This window comes from Bos taurus, chromosome 4, assembly GCF_002263795.3.
Source record: "Bos taurus isolate L1 Dominette 01449 registration number 42190680 breed Hereford chromosome 4, ARS-UCD2.0, whole genome shotgun sequence".
Lineage (NCBI taxonomy): Eukaryota > Metazoa > Chordata > Mammalia > Artiodactyla > Bovidae > Bos > Bos taurus.
The window spans coordinates 55598488-55615247 of NC_037331.1; the positions used below are offsets into that span (position 1 = coordinate 55598488).

The 16760-nt window shown below is 38.0% G+C and overlaps 1 protein-coding gene across 4 annotated transcripts in view; it reads left to right on the forward strand.

Moving 5' to 3' along the window:
• The window catches only part of TMEM168 (transmembrane protein 168), a 61380-nt gene that overhangs the window by 38508 nt on the left and 6112 nt on the right, over positions 1-16760 (forward strand). For 3 of the 4 annotated variants that reach the window (XM_015469227.3, XM_015469223.3, NM_001078031.1), the window contains 2 exon segments: positions 9258-9400; positions 11425-11699. In XM_015469227.3, the coding sequence (XP_015324713.1) occupies positions 9258-9400; positions 11425-11699 (418 nt within the window). 4 annotated transcript variants of the gene reach the window in all.

Sequence of the window (16760 nt, forward strand, 5' to 3'; positions counted from 1 at the left end):
ATCTGCAGTGGTTTTGGAGACCTAGAAAATAAAGTTTGTCACTGTTTCCCCATCTATTTGCCATGAAGTGATGGGACCAGATGCCATGATCTGAGTTTTTTGAATGTTGAGTTTTAAGTTAGTTTTTTTGCTCTCCTCTTTCACCTTCATCAAGAGGCTCTTTAGTTCCTCTTTGCTTTCTGCCATTAGGATGGTGTCATCTGCATATCTGAGGTTATTGATATTTTTCCCAGCAGTCTTGATTCCAGCTTGTGATTCATCCAGCCCAGTATTTTGCATGATGAACTCTACATAGAAGTTAGATAAGCAGGGTGACAATATACAGCCTTCTTGTACTCCTTTCCCAATTTTGAACCAGTCTGTTGCTCCGTGTCCATTTCTGTTGCTTCTTGACCTACATGCAGGTTTCTCAGGAGACAGGTACAGTGGTCTGGTATTCCCATCTCTTTAAGAATTTCCCACAGTTTGTTGTGATCCAAACAAAGGCTTTAGCATAGTCAATGAAGCAGAAGTAGATATTTTTCTGGAATTCTCTTGCTTTTTCTTTGATCCAACAGATGTTGGCATTTTGACCCTGATTCCTCTGCCTTTTCTAAACCCAGCTTGTACATCTGGACATTCTCCGTTAACATACTGTTGAAGCCTAGCTTGGAGGATTTTGAACATTACCTTGCTAGCATGTGAAATGAGTATGGTTATGCAGTAGTTTGAATATTCTTTGGGATTTTCCTTCTTTGGGATTAGAATGAAAACCTTTTGTACTCCTGTGGCCACTGTTGAGTTTTCCAAATTTGCTGGCATATTGAGTGCAGCACTTTCACAGCATCATCTTTTAGGATTTGAAATAGCTCAGCTGGAATTCCGTCACCTCCACTAGCTTTGTTCATAGTAATGCTTCCTAAGACCCACTTGAGTTCACACTCCAGAATGTTTGGCTCTAGATGTGTGATCACACCTTTGTGTTTATCTGAGTCATTAAGATCTATTTTGTATAGTTGTCCTGTGTATTCTCGGAGAAGGCAATGACACCCCACTCCAGCACTCTTGCCGGGAAAATCCCATGGATAGAGGAGCCTGGTAGGCCGAAGTCCATGGGGTCGCTAAGAGTCGGACACAACTGAAGCGACTTAGCAGTAGCAGCCTGTGTATTCTTGCCACTTATTGTTAATATCTTCTGCTTCTGTTAGGTCCCATACTCTTTCTGTCCTTTATTGTGCCCATCTTTGCATTAAATATTCTCTTGGTATCTCTAATTTTCTTGAATCGATTTCTAGTCCTTCCCATTCTATTGTTTTCCTGTTTCTTTGCATTCTTCACTTAAGATGGTTTTCTTAGCTTTCCTTGCTATTCTTTGTAACTCTACATTCAGATGGGTTTATCTTTCCTTTTCTCCTTTGCCTTTGTTTCTCTTCTTTTCTTAGCTATTTGTAAGGCCTCGTCAGACAATGGTTTTGCCTTGTTGCATTTTTTCTTGGGGGTGATTTCAGTCACTGCCTCATTTATGCTGTTGCAAACCTCTGTCCATAGGTCTTCTGGCACTCATATATCAGATCTAATCCCTTGCATCTATTTGTCACTTCTACTATATAATCATAAGGGATCTGATTTAGCTTATGACTGAATGGCCTAGTGGTTTTCCCTATTTTCTTCAGTTTAAGCCTGAATTTTGCAATATGGATCTGAGCCATGATCTGAGCCACAGTAAGCTCCTGATCTTGTTTTTGCTAACTGTATAGAGCTCCTCCACCTAGGCTGCAAAGAATATAATCAGTCTAATTTCAGTATTGACCATCTGGTGATGTCCATGTGTAGAGTCTTCTGTTGTGTTGTTGGAAGAGGGTGTTTGCTATGACCCATGCATTCTCTTGGCAGAGCTCTGTTAGCCTGTGCCCTGCTTCATTTTGTACTCCAAGACTAAACTTGCCTGTTATTCCACGTATCTCTTGACTTCCGGCTTTTGCATTCCAGTCTTCTATGATGAAAAGGACATCTTTTGTGTGTGTGTATGTGTGTTCTAGCAAGTCTTGTAGGTCATCATAGAACCGTTCAACTTCAGCTTCTTCAGCATTAGTGGTTGGGGCATAAACTTGGATTACTGTAATATTGATTGGTTTGCCTTGGAAACGAACTGAGATTTTCCTGTCATTTTTGAGAGTGCACGCAGTACTGTATTATGAACTCATTTGTTGACTGTGCAGGCTACTCCATTTCTTCTAATGGATTTTTGCCCACAGTAGTAGATATAATAGTCATCTGAATGAAATTCACCCATTTCCATCCATTTTAGTACAATGATTGCTAAATTGTCGATGTTCACTCTTGCCATCTCCTGTTGGCAAGTTGACTACTTCCAATTCACCTTGATTCATGGACCTAACATTCCAGGTTCTTATGCACTATTGTTCTTTACTTTCACCACCAGACATATCCCCCACTGGGCTTCGTTTCTGGTTTGGCTCAGCCTCTTCATTCCTTCTGGAGCTATTCTTCTACTCTTCTCTGGTAGCATACTGGACACCTACTGACCTGGGGGGTTTATCTTTCAGTGCCATATCTTTTTGCCTTTTCATACTGTTCTTGGGGTTCTCAAGATAAGAATGCTGAAGTGATTTGCCATTCCCTCCTCCAGTGGACCACGTTTTGTCAGACCTCTCCATCAGTCTTGGGTGGTCCTACACTGTATGGCTCATAGTTTGATTAAGTTAACAAAGCTGTGATCCATGTGATCATTTTGTTTAGTTTTCTGGGATTTTGGTTTTCATTCTGTCTACCCTCTGATAGATGTGGGTAAAAGGCCTGTGCAAACTTCCTGATGGGAGGGACTTGCTGTGGAGAAAACTGGATCTTCCTCTGGTGGGCAAGGCAAGGCCCTGCTGAGTAAGTCTTTAATCCAGTTTTCTGCTCATGGGTGGGGCTGTGCTCCCTGCCTGTAAGTGAAAGTGAAGTCGCTCAGTTGTGTCCGATTCTTTGCGACCCGTGGACTGTAGCCCACCAAGCTCCTCCGTCCATGGGATTCTTCAGGCAGGAATACTGGAGTGGATTGCCATTTCCTTCTCCAGGGGATCTTCCCGACCCAGGGATCGAACCCAGGTCTCCCACATTGCAGGCAGACGCTTTAACCTCTGCACCACCAGAGAAGCCCTTAAATACAAGAATACAGTCTCTCAGAAAACCTCCTATAGAGACAGAGAACTTCAGATCCAAGTACTAACATCAAAGATTTCAAAGGAGGAAAGGAAGCCAGGTTGAAAGAAGGGGGAGGAGGCGGGAGAGCAGGGGTGAAAGGGGTGGCCTTATAGACGTCTCCTGCCACCTACAGATATCCAGGCACTTTTCCCTGCCTGTAGTTTGGCCTTAATCTGTGGTAGGGGTAATGGTGGTAATGGCGACCTCCTTTAGAAGGCTTAGGCCACACGGTGCGCCTCCCAGGACTGCTGCCATCAGTGTCCCTGACCCCGTGGCAGGCCTCAGTCAACCCACGTCTCCAGCAGAGACTCCTGGACATGCACAGGCAAGTCTGGATTGGTCTCTTGTGGGGTTACTGCTCCTTTCTCCTGGGTCCTGGTGCACACAAGGTTTTGTTTGTGCCCTCCAAGAGTCTGTGTTTCCCCAGTCCTGTGGAAGTTCTGTAATCAAATCCCACTGGCCTTCAAAGTCAAATTCCTTGAGGATTCTCAGTCCCTTTGCTGAACCCCAGGTTGGGAAGTCTGTTGTGGAACCTAGAACTTTTATAGCAGCACGAGAACTTCTTTGGTATAATTGTTCTCTAGTTTGTGTATTGCCTACCTGGCAGCTCTTCCCAGGTGGGGGATGGCGCTAGTGGTTAAGGACCTGCCTGCCAATGCAAGAGACTTAAGAGATGTGGATTCAGTCCCTGGGTTGGGAATTTTCCCTGGAGGAGGAAATGGCAACCCACTCCAGTATTCTTGCCTGAAGAATCCCATGAACAGAGAAGTCTGGAGGGCTACAGTCCATAGGGTAACAAAGAGTTGGATATGACAGAAGTGACTTAGCATGCAGTGGCAGCCTCCTCCAAAGGATTTATGCCACACACCACACCTCCTAGGACTGCTGCTGTCAGTGTCCCTGACCCCACAGCAGGCCACTGCTGACCCATGCCTCCACAGGAGACCCTCAGTCACAGGCAGGTCTGGCTCAGTCTCTTGTGGGGATTGCTGTTCCTTTCCCTGCACCTTGATGCACACAAGGTTTGCTTTTTGCCCTCCAGGCGTCTCTGACGGGTATGAAGGTTGATTTTAAACATGATTGCACCCCTCCTGCTGTCTTGCTGCAACTTCTCCTTTGCCCTTGGATGTGGAGTATCTTTTTTTGGTGGGTTCTAACATTCTCCTGTCGATGATTGTTCAGCAGCTAGTTGTGATTTTGGTGTTCTTGGAGGAGAAGATGAGTGCACGTCCTTCTACTCCACCATCTTTTTGACTTGATTTTAAAATACCTTTTATGGTAGGTTCCAGTGTTTTTGTCAGAGAAGGCAATGGCACCCCACTCTAGTACTCTTGCCTGGAAAATCCCATGGATGGAGGAGCCTGGTGGGCTGCCATCTATGGGGTCACTAAGAGTCGGACACGACTGAGCGACTTCACTTTCACTTTTCACTTTCATGCATTGGAGAAGGAAATGACAACCCATTCCAGTGTTCTTGCCTGGAGAATCCCGGAGATGGGGGAGCCTGGTGGGCTGCCGTCTATAGGGTCGCACAGAGTCAGACATGACTGAAGCGACTTAGCAGTGTTTTTGTAGATGATTGTTCAGCAGTTGTGATTTTGGTGTTTTCATGAGACGTGAAAGTAAAAGTGTTAGTCGCTCAGTCGTGCCCGACTCTTTGCAACCCTGTGGTCTGTTGCTTGCTAGACTTCTCTGTCCGTGATGTTCTCCAGGCGTGAATACTGGAGTGGATAGCCATTCCCTTCTCCAGGGGATCTTTCCAACCCAGGAATCAGGCCCTGGCCTTGTACATTGCAGGCAGGATCTTTATCATCTGAGACACCAAGGAAGCCCCTTCATGAGAAGAGGTGAGCTCATGTCTTTCTACTCTGCCATCTTTTCCAGAGTCAAGGGGCTGCTTTAGTTTGGATGCTATCTGTCTCTTTCCTCAGTGCATGCTGGCAGTTATCCCTTGATATGTGGTGTGTGGGTTCAGAGGTCCTTGTGCACACATGAGGGGGCAGTCTTCGACACCTGCTCTTGGGTCTCTTGGGGGTGGCAGCTGTCTGCACACTCCTGGGACAGCAGGGGCAGGGCTTGGCACTGCTCTGGGTCTCCTGTGGGCAGATGCTGTCCTCACTCCCAGAAGAGTGGTGGCAGTGCTTGGCACCTGCTGTTAGGTCTTGGAGTGGCAGTTCATAGCCACTTCTGGGGCCTAGGATGGCCGCAATGACTTGCGCCTGCCCCCAGAACTCCTGTGGGCATTGTCCTGTTGCTGAATGGTCACAGGGAAAGGAGCTCTTACGGTGTTCTCAGCCCTCTTCCCGTGCACCCCCTCAACAATGGCACTTGGTATCTCTCATCAGTCCCAGCTTCTTCTGAGTACCTGCTCTGTTGCTACCGTGCAGCCTCTTCAGGCTGTCTCCATGCAGCCAACCCTGGTCCTCTCCCTGGGTCTGACCTCTGAAGCCTGTACTTTAGTGCCTAGCCCCCAGGTTCACTAACATATGAGCATCTTAGGCGGGGGAGTGCAGGGTGGCAGTGCCAACCTTCTGTTCACGTTACTCTGTTTTGCCCTACTCAAACGCTGTGCTCTACTCCTAGCCTCTGAAGCTCCGCTCCATATAGGCTGATCTCCCTGCCAGTGGGGGACTGCCCAGGGTGTGGGAAACTTGCCTCCATGGCTCCTCCCTGGGTGCAGGCTTCGTCTGTTTCTTTTTTCCTTTTGTCCTACCCAGTTACATGGAGGTTTTTTTGCCCTTTGAGAATGAGGTCTTCTGCTGGCTTTCGGTAGATGTTCTGTGTCGGTCATTCCACTCATAGATGTGTTTTTAGTGTTTTTGTTGGGGAAGGTGAGCTTCCTGTCCTACTCCTCCACCATTTTTACCCCCCCCCCCACCAGTAATTATTTTAAGTAAATGGCTGACATAATTTGAACGTACAGTGATCCTTAGGTATCTACAATGGATTGATTCCAGTACCTCCTCTGAATACCAAAATTTGCAGTTGCTGGAGTCCCTTACATTTATGGTGTAGTACAGTTAGCCATCTGTATCTAAAAGTTCCCCATCCACTTTTATGTGGATAAGGGTTTAATTGATCAAAGTATTTCCCATTATAATGGAACAATATATGCAATAGAAGGTATAGAAATTGAAAAGAAAATGATGAAATTATCAATATTTGTAGATACCTATTAAACCTAAGAGTTAAACAAGTAATGTTTAAAAACAGCCATTGAAATTGCTGTAGTAATAGTTGTGAGAATTGTTGCATCCAAATTGTAAGCTATGTCATAAAAGAGTGATTTTCTCACTGATATAGTTAGTAACCTAAGTATAAAAAGTATGTAAATTCTCTTGGACATAAGTTGTATAAGAAGAAGTTGGTGTTTATAGTAGAAATGTATTTTTTAATAAATACATTACATCCTCTAATGAATTTGCATCCTGATACTGTATCCTGTTAGTGATACAACCTGGATTAAGATATATAAACTGTTAATGCCCACAGCTCCCTAGAAGAAACAAAAATCCTCTTGGAAACGGTATAATTATCCTAGGTCTGAAATTAGTCATATAATATTTTTTTTTGCATACAGTGTTCAACTCATAAATATAACCAGATTCTCTCTCTCTCCCCCTCTCTCTCTCACTCACTCACATGGCATCAAGAGCAAGGAGCAACAGAACCAGCAGACAATAAGCAGACCAAAATGTCTTGGTTTATTGGAATTATCAAACACAGAAAGCCATCATACATATTTAGCAAGTTGAAAAACAAAAGCAAAGATAGTAAATAATAGTGGGAAGCTAGAAGCTATTAATATAAAAAAGCGACAAGGCAGATTTGAAAAATAACTGGACAGGCTTTTTTTTTTCTTTTTAGACACGTTTTTGAATCAGAAAATAAAATACCTGAAATTCACTCAGTGTACAAGTTTAACAGATTAGACAAATGAGAAGTGAGATTAGTGAGCTGGAAAATATAGTTCAGAGAAGGCTATGAAAGTAGAAGCTTGAAGAGGAAAAAGAGAGGAAAAATACTGTACAGAAGGATAAGACTCATAGAAGATACAGAGAAATCTCATTTGTGTTTTACTGGAGTCCCAGAAAGAAAGGAGGAAATGTGGGCAAAAGTAGATAGGCCAATGGAACATAAGAGTGAAAAAGCAGGTATCAGAATGCCTGATTTATGACAAAACTAGTACAGAAATGTGGAATGGTTGAGATTTTCAGTAATTGGTAAATAGTTGAGTGCTCATATAAAAAACTTGAACTGTTCTTATAACAATCAACTATATTTGGATTATGGACCTAAAAGCAAAGTGCAAAAAAAACAAAACCTTTAGAGGATAATGTAAAATACCTTCTTGACCTTTAGGTAGATGGAGAAGATTTAGCAAGACACAACATTAGTACATTACACTTATATTGATAGCAAAACAAAACTGTGAATCATTAATAGACAGCCCCATGGCAAAATATTTCACCAAAGTTGAACTCAAATGATCAAAGATATTTAATATTATCATCAGAGAACTCAATACTTACTCTGGTTTTGTTTATCACAGAGGAAAAATATAAGGAATCTAAATACACAAATAGGAAATCATCTAATTAAAATTTCATAAATATAATAGTAATGCCATTTGGTATTTACAAATGATTTAGAATTACATTAATAAGCTTATAGTATATTGGACAGTTTGCAGAACATTATATATATATCATCCCACTTTTGTAAAAGACTAAATATTTGTGATTACATATATTGCATGAAGTCTGAACATATTTTAAATAGTTAGCTGTGTATGGTAATGGTACTCAGAATGAATCTAATCATATCTTTTTCTATTGTTTCTAAATTGAGCATGTATTGTATTATTTATGTAATTGATAACACAGAATATACCAAAAGTGGGCTTCCCTGGTAGCAGTAAAGAATCCACTTGCAATGCAGGAGACTGCCTGCAATGCAGGAGACATGGGTTCAATCCTTGGGTGGGGAAGATCCCCTGCAGAAGGAAATGGCAACCCATTCCAGTATTCTTACCTGGGAAATCCCATGGACAGAGGAGCCTGGGCGAGCTCCAGTCCATGGGGTCTTGAGAGTCAGACATGACTTAGCGACACCACCACCACCAGTGTAGCAAAAATAGGGCATTATATCCATTTTTCCATTATGGGATTCAACTTTTTACTGAAATTCTGACCAAATGAACCACTTGTTAGTGTTGGAAAATGTGTATTCATTCATGCACATACACGCCTAACTGTGCAATACGTGCAGTAGCAGCACAGAGAATGTGAAATACCATCCTTATTGTAAGAATGCAGGTTGGTATTGAGTGACTCATCCTTTCATTTTCTTTTCATTTAAATGTGTCCTTTTTTATTTTAATTGCAAATACTACCTAAATCTGCCTTCTCTTAATACTTTGCCTGCCTCCCTTTTTCCATTGTTTTTAGGCTGCTTAAATGTCCTTAATGTACAGATAAATATATTTTAGTTTTGATTTAGTTACAAAGAGTCTAGATATTTTCAAAGGAAAGCTGTATTATAAGTTTAAGAATGGAATTCATTTTTATAGTTTTAAGGAGTTTACATTTTAAATTTTTCTCTTAATTTCTGGACTTTTCACACGGGGAAAAAAGACCCTTTCTACACTCTGATAAATGAGTGTGTTATTTGAAAAATGATTTAAAGCATGTGGTAGTAACAGGAAAGGATTTGTTTTCTGGCTTTTTTCTCTGTCATATTAAAGATGTTACATATATGTATATTATATATGTTTTTAGTTTGGGATATTATTTGACAAACTTTAAAAATACAATATGCATATTATGTTTGTTTTACCATGGTGTCCAGGAGCTTATAGATAAATTTAGGCTCTATTGTTTATCCATGTGTTCTTACTTGTGTCTTTCAGCTTATAATGGATTTTAGATCTTTAATTATCCTTTTAATTCTTTTTGGAAGTAGGGGCAAAAAATGAATAAATATGGATTTATAAATATATATGAATACACATATACGTAAGTTTAATCCCACATGGTATGGTAAACATACTGTTTTAAAATTTTTTTTAGCCAACAAATGGGATCTTCTTGAGCATGTTTCTGATTGTTTTGCCTTTGGAATCTATGGCTCATGGCCTCTTCCATGAACTGGGTAGCTGTTTAGGAGGAACATCTGTTGGATATGCTATTGTGATTCCCACCAACTTTTGCAGGTACAGTAACCTAGTGTAATTAGTCATAGCACCTTGACTCTTAACATTCTTCTAGTATTTGTATGAATATAAGATGATAGCTCATTTTTTCAAAGCTATAACAGTCTCAAAATATAATACTCTTGCATTTTTTTCATTTATCCCAAATGTTTAAAAACCTTTACTTTGAGTAGTAATCTTAAGGGTTCATTAAAGTTTTGTTTTTGGTAAACGTGATTAGAGTATGTTCTAGCTAAAAATCATAAAAATATAAGTAGATTTTCTTTGTAAAGTTATTCCATTTTCTTAGCAATATCTTGTTTAAGGAAATGTGAAACCACATGGTGAAGTGTAATAGAATGTACACGGGACCTGAGCATCCTAAATTCTAGTTCTGTGTTCCTTTAGGCAAATCATCACGTCTCTGAACCTCAGTGTCTTAATTTAAATTGCAGAGAGAGGAATGTCATGAAGAGGTAGTGAGAATATGAATGTAAAAATAGTATCTACTTGAAAATGTAGTAAAAATACCAGGAATTCAGAGACATTCGCAATAAAATCAAATATCTCATGGCAGTTTTATTAAAATAATTTTGACTCCAATATGTGGCTAATCTGTTTCAATTTATAATCATTACTAAATTTTAGTTTTTCTTTTATAGTTTAAGTACCTTTGAAGTAGGAAAAAAAAAAATACTTCCTTGCCAGTAATGAATTATGCTGACAAAGTAGGCATCATATTTTCCTTGGCAGAGGTGGGAGAAAACTGAACATAAAGTTTTTATTGGATTTTAAATATTTGACATAAAACCACAAAGTTGACTATTTGTAGTAAATATTTTCCTCCATATTAAAGATTTGATAAATAAGGTGAAGATTCTTATGAGAAGTAAAAGAAATATATTTCAAAAGATACCATAAAGTAAGATGTGACAACTCTCTAGGAAGAATATGTGAAAGTAGTAATTTGCACAGATTTTTATTGTAATTTTTGATTATGCATTGTTTACTCTTTTACCGTTTTGTGGCTGTTAAATGATAAAATATGGGACAAAATGTTTTGTTTTTTAATGAAAGCTTTTGTAGAATTATTAGAATAGTATGGATAAATACACGGAGCAATGTAGTTTTCAAAATTCCTATTTAGAAATCCAGTTTCTGGGTAGGAGTGATGATTTTTTTTCTCCCTGAATATTCATTTGATCCTGCTAGTTTTAAGAACTGGTTTATCATCTTTACCAACGTACCATTTTACATGTATTCCAGGATCAAGCCTGTCTTCAGTTAGTGTTCAGTAGTATAAGGCAATGACCTAAATTATAATAATTGTTTTAAAATGTCATTTATTAAAAGGTAAGTTGTTCTATCATTTGTGTACCTCAAGTTAGTAAAACTTGAACACTTTATAATGACTATTTTTCAATATGGAAATTAATTTAAAATACTGTTTCCATACTGTGTTTTTTCTCAAGAAAAAAAGTGCTTTCATTATTGTCCCCAATCCAGTGTTCTTGAAACATTTTGGGGGTAAAGTTAGTACAGTCTTGCTTTTTAAAGTCTTGTTTAACTCATTTGGTAAGAAGATGCCAAATTCTTGGTAAAAAAATGAAGAGTAGTACAATCCACATTTGGAGATATCCTCCCAGCTTTCAGTTTTATTTTTTACGTGGAGGATAATTGGTTTACAATGTTGTGTTGGTATCTGCTGTACAACACCGTGAGTCAATCATCAGTATACATATATTTCTTTCCTCTAGAACCTCCCTCTGTGACAGCCTCCCATCCCACCCCTCTAGGTTGTCACAGAGCACCAGATCTTATTGATAAGAGGTATAATTTTTAGAAACTAGGCTTTAATTTTCTAAGCATAATTCTTAGCACTGTGGAAAATTTAGAAAAGATGGGTTTTTTAAAAAAAGATTATGCCGTTTAGTTATTAATAACTTAGGAGTCTTAGATAAATTATTATAAATGAAAAATAGGAATGTGACATAGAATGAACACTTCATGAACACCAAAATGATGGTTTTTTCCTCCTTTTTCAGTCCTGATGGTCAGCCAACACTTCTTCCACCAGAACATGTACAGGAGTTAAATTTGAGGTCTACTGGCATGCTCAATGCTATCCAAAGATTTTTTGCATATCATATGATTGAGACCTATGGGTGTGACTATTCTACAAGTGGACTGTCTTTTGATACTCTACATTCCAAACTGAAAGCTTTCCTTGAACTTCGGACTGTGGATGGGCCTAGGCATGATACATATGTTTTATATTACAGTGGGCACACCCATGGTACAGGAGAGTGGGCTCTTGCAGGTAAGTCCACCTCTGGCAATTTCACTATTGTGAAGATACACCTATTTGTGGAAATCTGTCCTTTACACTGAAACAATGTTTCCAAATTCTCAATTTTCCACTTTATAGTTTACCAAGTATACATATGACTGTTTTGTTTACCTTTTCTCTGGCATACTTCTTTAGCATAATTTTAGTGACCTCTAAAGGTTTCGAAAATTACGTTTTGTGTTGATTGGAAGAAAAAAAAAATCTGACTGCTTGATGTGAGACTTATAGTTTCTCTTTAAACTATTTTCAGAATTATTAAATAGTTACATTTTTCAGAAGCCGATTAACTTATTTGACTACTACTTCTAAGTCTTTAAGATTATAGATGCTGATTTCAATAGTTCTGCACATGTTCAATTGTATTTGTTAGAAAGCACACCATAATTTTAAGCAGCAGGTGATATGATGTGGTTGGAGTAGTGTTTAGGTCAGGAGACCTTAGCTCTGTCCTAATTTGCCCCAGCAATGCTGTTTGAGGCAGATAACGCTCTCCATTTCAGTTCTCTCATCTGAAAATAGAAGGGGTAATGTTTAACCTCCTTGCCAAGGGAGAAATGAGATTTAGATGTAAATTTGTTTGTTGGTCTTCCCAACTAGAGAGGAGACTCTGTAAATTGAAGGCTTTGTTTTATGAGATAACTTGCTTACTGCTGGAAGAGAGTCTGGCAAATAGTAGGAGATCCTTAAGTAGTAGATGGATAAAATCATTGAATGAATCATGACAAAATGGGTAATTTTCTTATTTTAGATTAGGAATAATTCATTTAGACTTAATGATACCCTTTTTTTCTAAAAATTTTTTATATGTTTTATACCGTGAGCCCAATAAAATAGTCATAAAATATAAGTAGAAAGAGGTATTCACAGAAAAATATAAAGAGAAGTATTATGGAAGGACAGAGATAGAGTGCCAATACAAGAATTCCAGAAGAAAGCAAATAAACTCAAGGTTAAAGTACACATGATTTCAAACCATCATGGTCTCACTAATTTAGTGCCAGATTGGTTTACAGGGTTTTATTATAAATAGACTTTTGTAATTTTTTGGTCTAACAAATACTGAATAAGTCAATGGCTATCTAGAAGGAGTAAAGTCAAACTAATAAGGGATCAAACCCAGGTCTCCTGCATTGCAGGCAGATTGTTTACCATCTGAACCACTAGGGAAGCCCCAATACTGAGCATGTTTGAAGCATAGCTACTGTGCTTGGTACTTTATACATATTATTAAATTTAATCTTCACTTGAAATTCTTTGAGATACTGTCACCTCTATTTTTCAAAGGATGAAATGAAAGCTAAAAGTGGTTACATAACTTACCTATGGTCATACTATTCCTAAGTGCTGGAACCACGATTCAAGTCCGAATTTGTCTGACACCTAAAATCACCCCACCCCGCCACTGTACTATGTTGCTGCCAAAGGTAAAAACCACAAAGGCACAGAAATGGCATGTTCTAGTTCAGAAGGTAACTTTTGTTAGCATGGTTCACCCATTTTTGAAATACTGTAATATGAAAGAAACTAGTCAACTTAAAACTACTTCAGCATAAGGTTATAAAATCATTTACTCAACTTGTGACTTTTTGATAACACAACATATAAAATAACTTTTAAACATTTACAGCATGCTATTTCAAATTCAGGTAAAGTATAGCATTCTGTGTACTTCAGAGCCCAAGAGAAAAAGTTTTAATCAATTCAAACATTTTTACAGAAATATATTTCAAACCTAAAAGCAGGGATTGATTATTTGAAAACTGCTACTGAAATGCTTATAATAACTCAAATGCAAGGGGATGGGCATAATTTTGGTGGCCATGCATATATCCTTCATTATTTTTTATAAGAAAGTAACTTCATTTTTTTAAATTTCTATTTCATTCAATTACTGCATGAATTATAGTTTTTTCCTAAGCATATGATTGTAGTAAAGAGAAATAATGAATTCTACCCAGTGACTTGACTTTTGAATAGTTAGTAAAGCATACTGTCTCTACATAAATAAAAAACATGTTTCATTGGAACAATAAGAAAAATGATTGATATTAGATCAGCAGTGGTGGCTATTATCTTAGACTTAACCTGGAAAATTTTTCATTATTGGTGATACTAGATGTGTGGGTTGGAGTGTCAGGTTGAAATAAGAAGGCTGAGAGGCAGTGGGGAGAACATGCTAACTGACAAGCTTATTCCAAACAAGTCCAAACAAACCATATCTGGGTATGGGCTTTGAGATCATTGCTATATCTAGACTTTTTAAAATACTGTTTCTTTTTATATGCTAAATATTAAACATACAAAGCTTAGAGAATGCTTTAGTGAAGAATAAAGCAGCCAGGGACAAATTATAGCTTCACAGTGAAATGCAGCTTTTCCATTACAAGACAAATACTTCATTTCCAAAGGTTAAATTGGTTAATACTTAAAGAATTCCACTGAAGAAAAAGAATCTAATCCATACTGTTCTCTGACACTGTGCTTTCATTTGATTATCTGTGTGTATATTTTCTTTTCTCTTTTTATTGGAGTATAATTGCCTTACCGTGTTGTTAGTTTCTACTGTACAGCAAAGCAGATCAGTTCTATGTATACCTCTATCCCTTCTCTTTTGGATTTCCTTTCCATTTAGGTTGGGCTTCCCTAGTGGCTCAGCTGGTAAAGAATCCGCCTGCAATGTAGGAGACCCGGGTTTGATCCCTGGGTTGGGAAGATCTGGAGAAGGGATACCCTTTCCAGTATTCTGACCTGGAGAATTCCATGGGGTCACAAAGAGTCAGACACGACTGTGTGACTTTCACTTCACTTCCCATTTAGGTCACCACAGAGCACTGAGTAGAGTTTCCTCAGCATACAGTTGGTTCTCATTAGTTATCTGCTTTATGCACAGTAGTTTTGATATGTCAATCCCAGGCTCCCAGTCCATCCTGCTCACCCCTATGTCCCCCCTTGGTATCCATACATTTTTTTCCTCTTTGTTTGTGTCTCTATTTCTGCTTTGCAAATAAATTTATCCTTACCATTTTCCTGGATTCCACATACATGCATTAATACATAGTTTTGTTTTTCTGACTTAATTCACTTTGTATGACAGTCTCTAGGTCTAATAACTTTAAATGCAAGCTTATGTTTACATGAAGTATTTATTACTTAATATAAACATTTTCCCCAAAGTTTGTATTTTTCTTAACTCTTAAAAATTTATCTCAAATATTTTTTAAAAGATGGCTTTGGAAATAAACTCTAGATGTTCAGTTTACTGATATTTATAGTCATTTTTTCTTAGAAAATGTAATAGACACCAAGATGAATAGCAGTAGCATAAATGTCAGTGTTCTTATGTTTTCCTTCACTGTGAATTGAGAATAGTTTATGAAGATACTTTAAAGTAGGGTTATAGTTTAGGTAAATAAATGTCTAGTAGTTACCTTCTACAATATTATGCATTAAAAAATATTATAAAGATGGCATAAGTAGACCATTACAGAATTCTGCAATCAGCCAAGAAGATTTGTTCCTGTATGTGTAATTTTCTCTGTGAGACACTGTATTGTAAAAGTAAAACAGTGGAGAAAGCATATGTTTACAGGACTTACCTTCCCCAAGAGGGGCAGGCTTTGTCCCATAACTCAGCAACCATGTCCTCCCACTGGCCTGAGGCGCCTGGCCCACTTGCAGGTTAAACCGGGCCCAGAGAATGGATCCTGTTTCCAATCAGTTCCTTCCCTTGGCCTGCCTGAAATGGCCCCAGATGTTGATTCTTTCTCAGAAATGTTATTGAACACCCCTGCTCTGAAGAAAATGCTTTCTAAGTGACAAAGAACTCTAAGCTCTGCATGCATGCTAAGTCTGAGAATTTATTAATAAATTGTTTTCTTTAAAAACATTTTTTTCTTAAAACCTTTAGATAGGAAGCATCAGGATTAGATTTTACTTGAGGTTAAGAGTAGGTCCAGAACTCACTGTGAGAAAAAATCTGTGTGTGCTCCTTAACCCATATCTTTACTCACAGTACTTCTTAGAATATGTAGTCTTTTTACACTTACAGGACTTCATAATGTGGAACCTAGTATCTTTGCCTCTTTGCTTGAGGGTAAAAAACAACTTGGTAATGACAAGAGAGACAAATTAAACAATCTATTTAACCTATAAAGCAGTTTATCACAGATAAAGTCTTTAAAAACAGTCTCAATTACTTAAACAGCATCAGATAAATGTTACTGAGATAAATGTAAGTACTTTACATCTGGGCCAAAAGCCAAATTTGACATAGAACCTTTTCATAGGAGAAAGCAGAGCAAAACAAGACAAGAGAATTAGTATAAAGGGCTTTAATGCTGCTTTAAATTTCTTGCCAATATCTAAAGAGCATGTGTATAAGAATTAGTATAGCATGTGCTACAGAATCTTTATTGAAATAGTTGTAGAAGGCAAGTTAGACAATGTTTTATGGCAGATGGAATTTGTATAATAACCCTTATATCTATGTTGTCCTCTCCAGGGAAGTTTAATAAAAGTGGAAATAATGAAAAGTGAGCTTGATCCTTTTAAAAAGGTACCTTATAGAGGTCTCTGTGAAGCAATGCATTAGTAATACGTGAAAAACAGATTTTACATTGTCACAGTCTGGTGAATAAAAGAATATTTATCATTCATAAAGGATGTGATATATGCTCTGTTTTTATGGATCATATCACTGATAGAATCCAAATTCTAAAAGATTTTCTGTCTCTCCAGTATTGTCATTTTGATAGTTTAGCAAAGAAGATGGTTGCTCTTAGTTGAATACCTATTCTGGGGCTAGGTTGTTGGAGCTTGTATTAGTAAATTGTAACATGTTACAACTTTCTTCTAATTATAAAAATAACTGTAAAAATTTTGGAAGATACAAAAAAGTATAACAAAACCCACCTGAAATACCAATACCCAGATGATAACTATTGCTCTTATTTTTGTGGATACACTTGTATGTCATGCTTTTTCTCCTAATATCGTAGATATTTTGTCATTAAAATTTCTTTATAAATACGA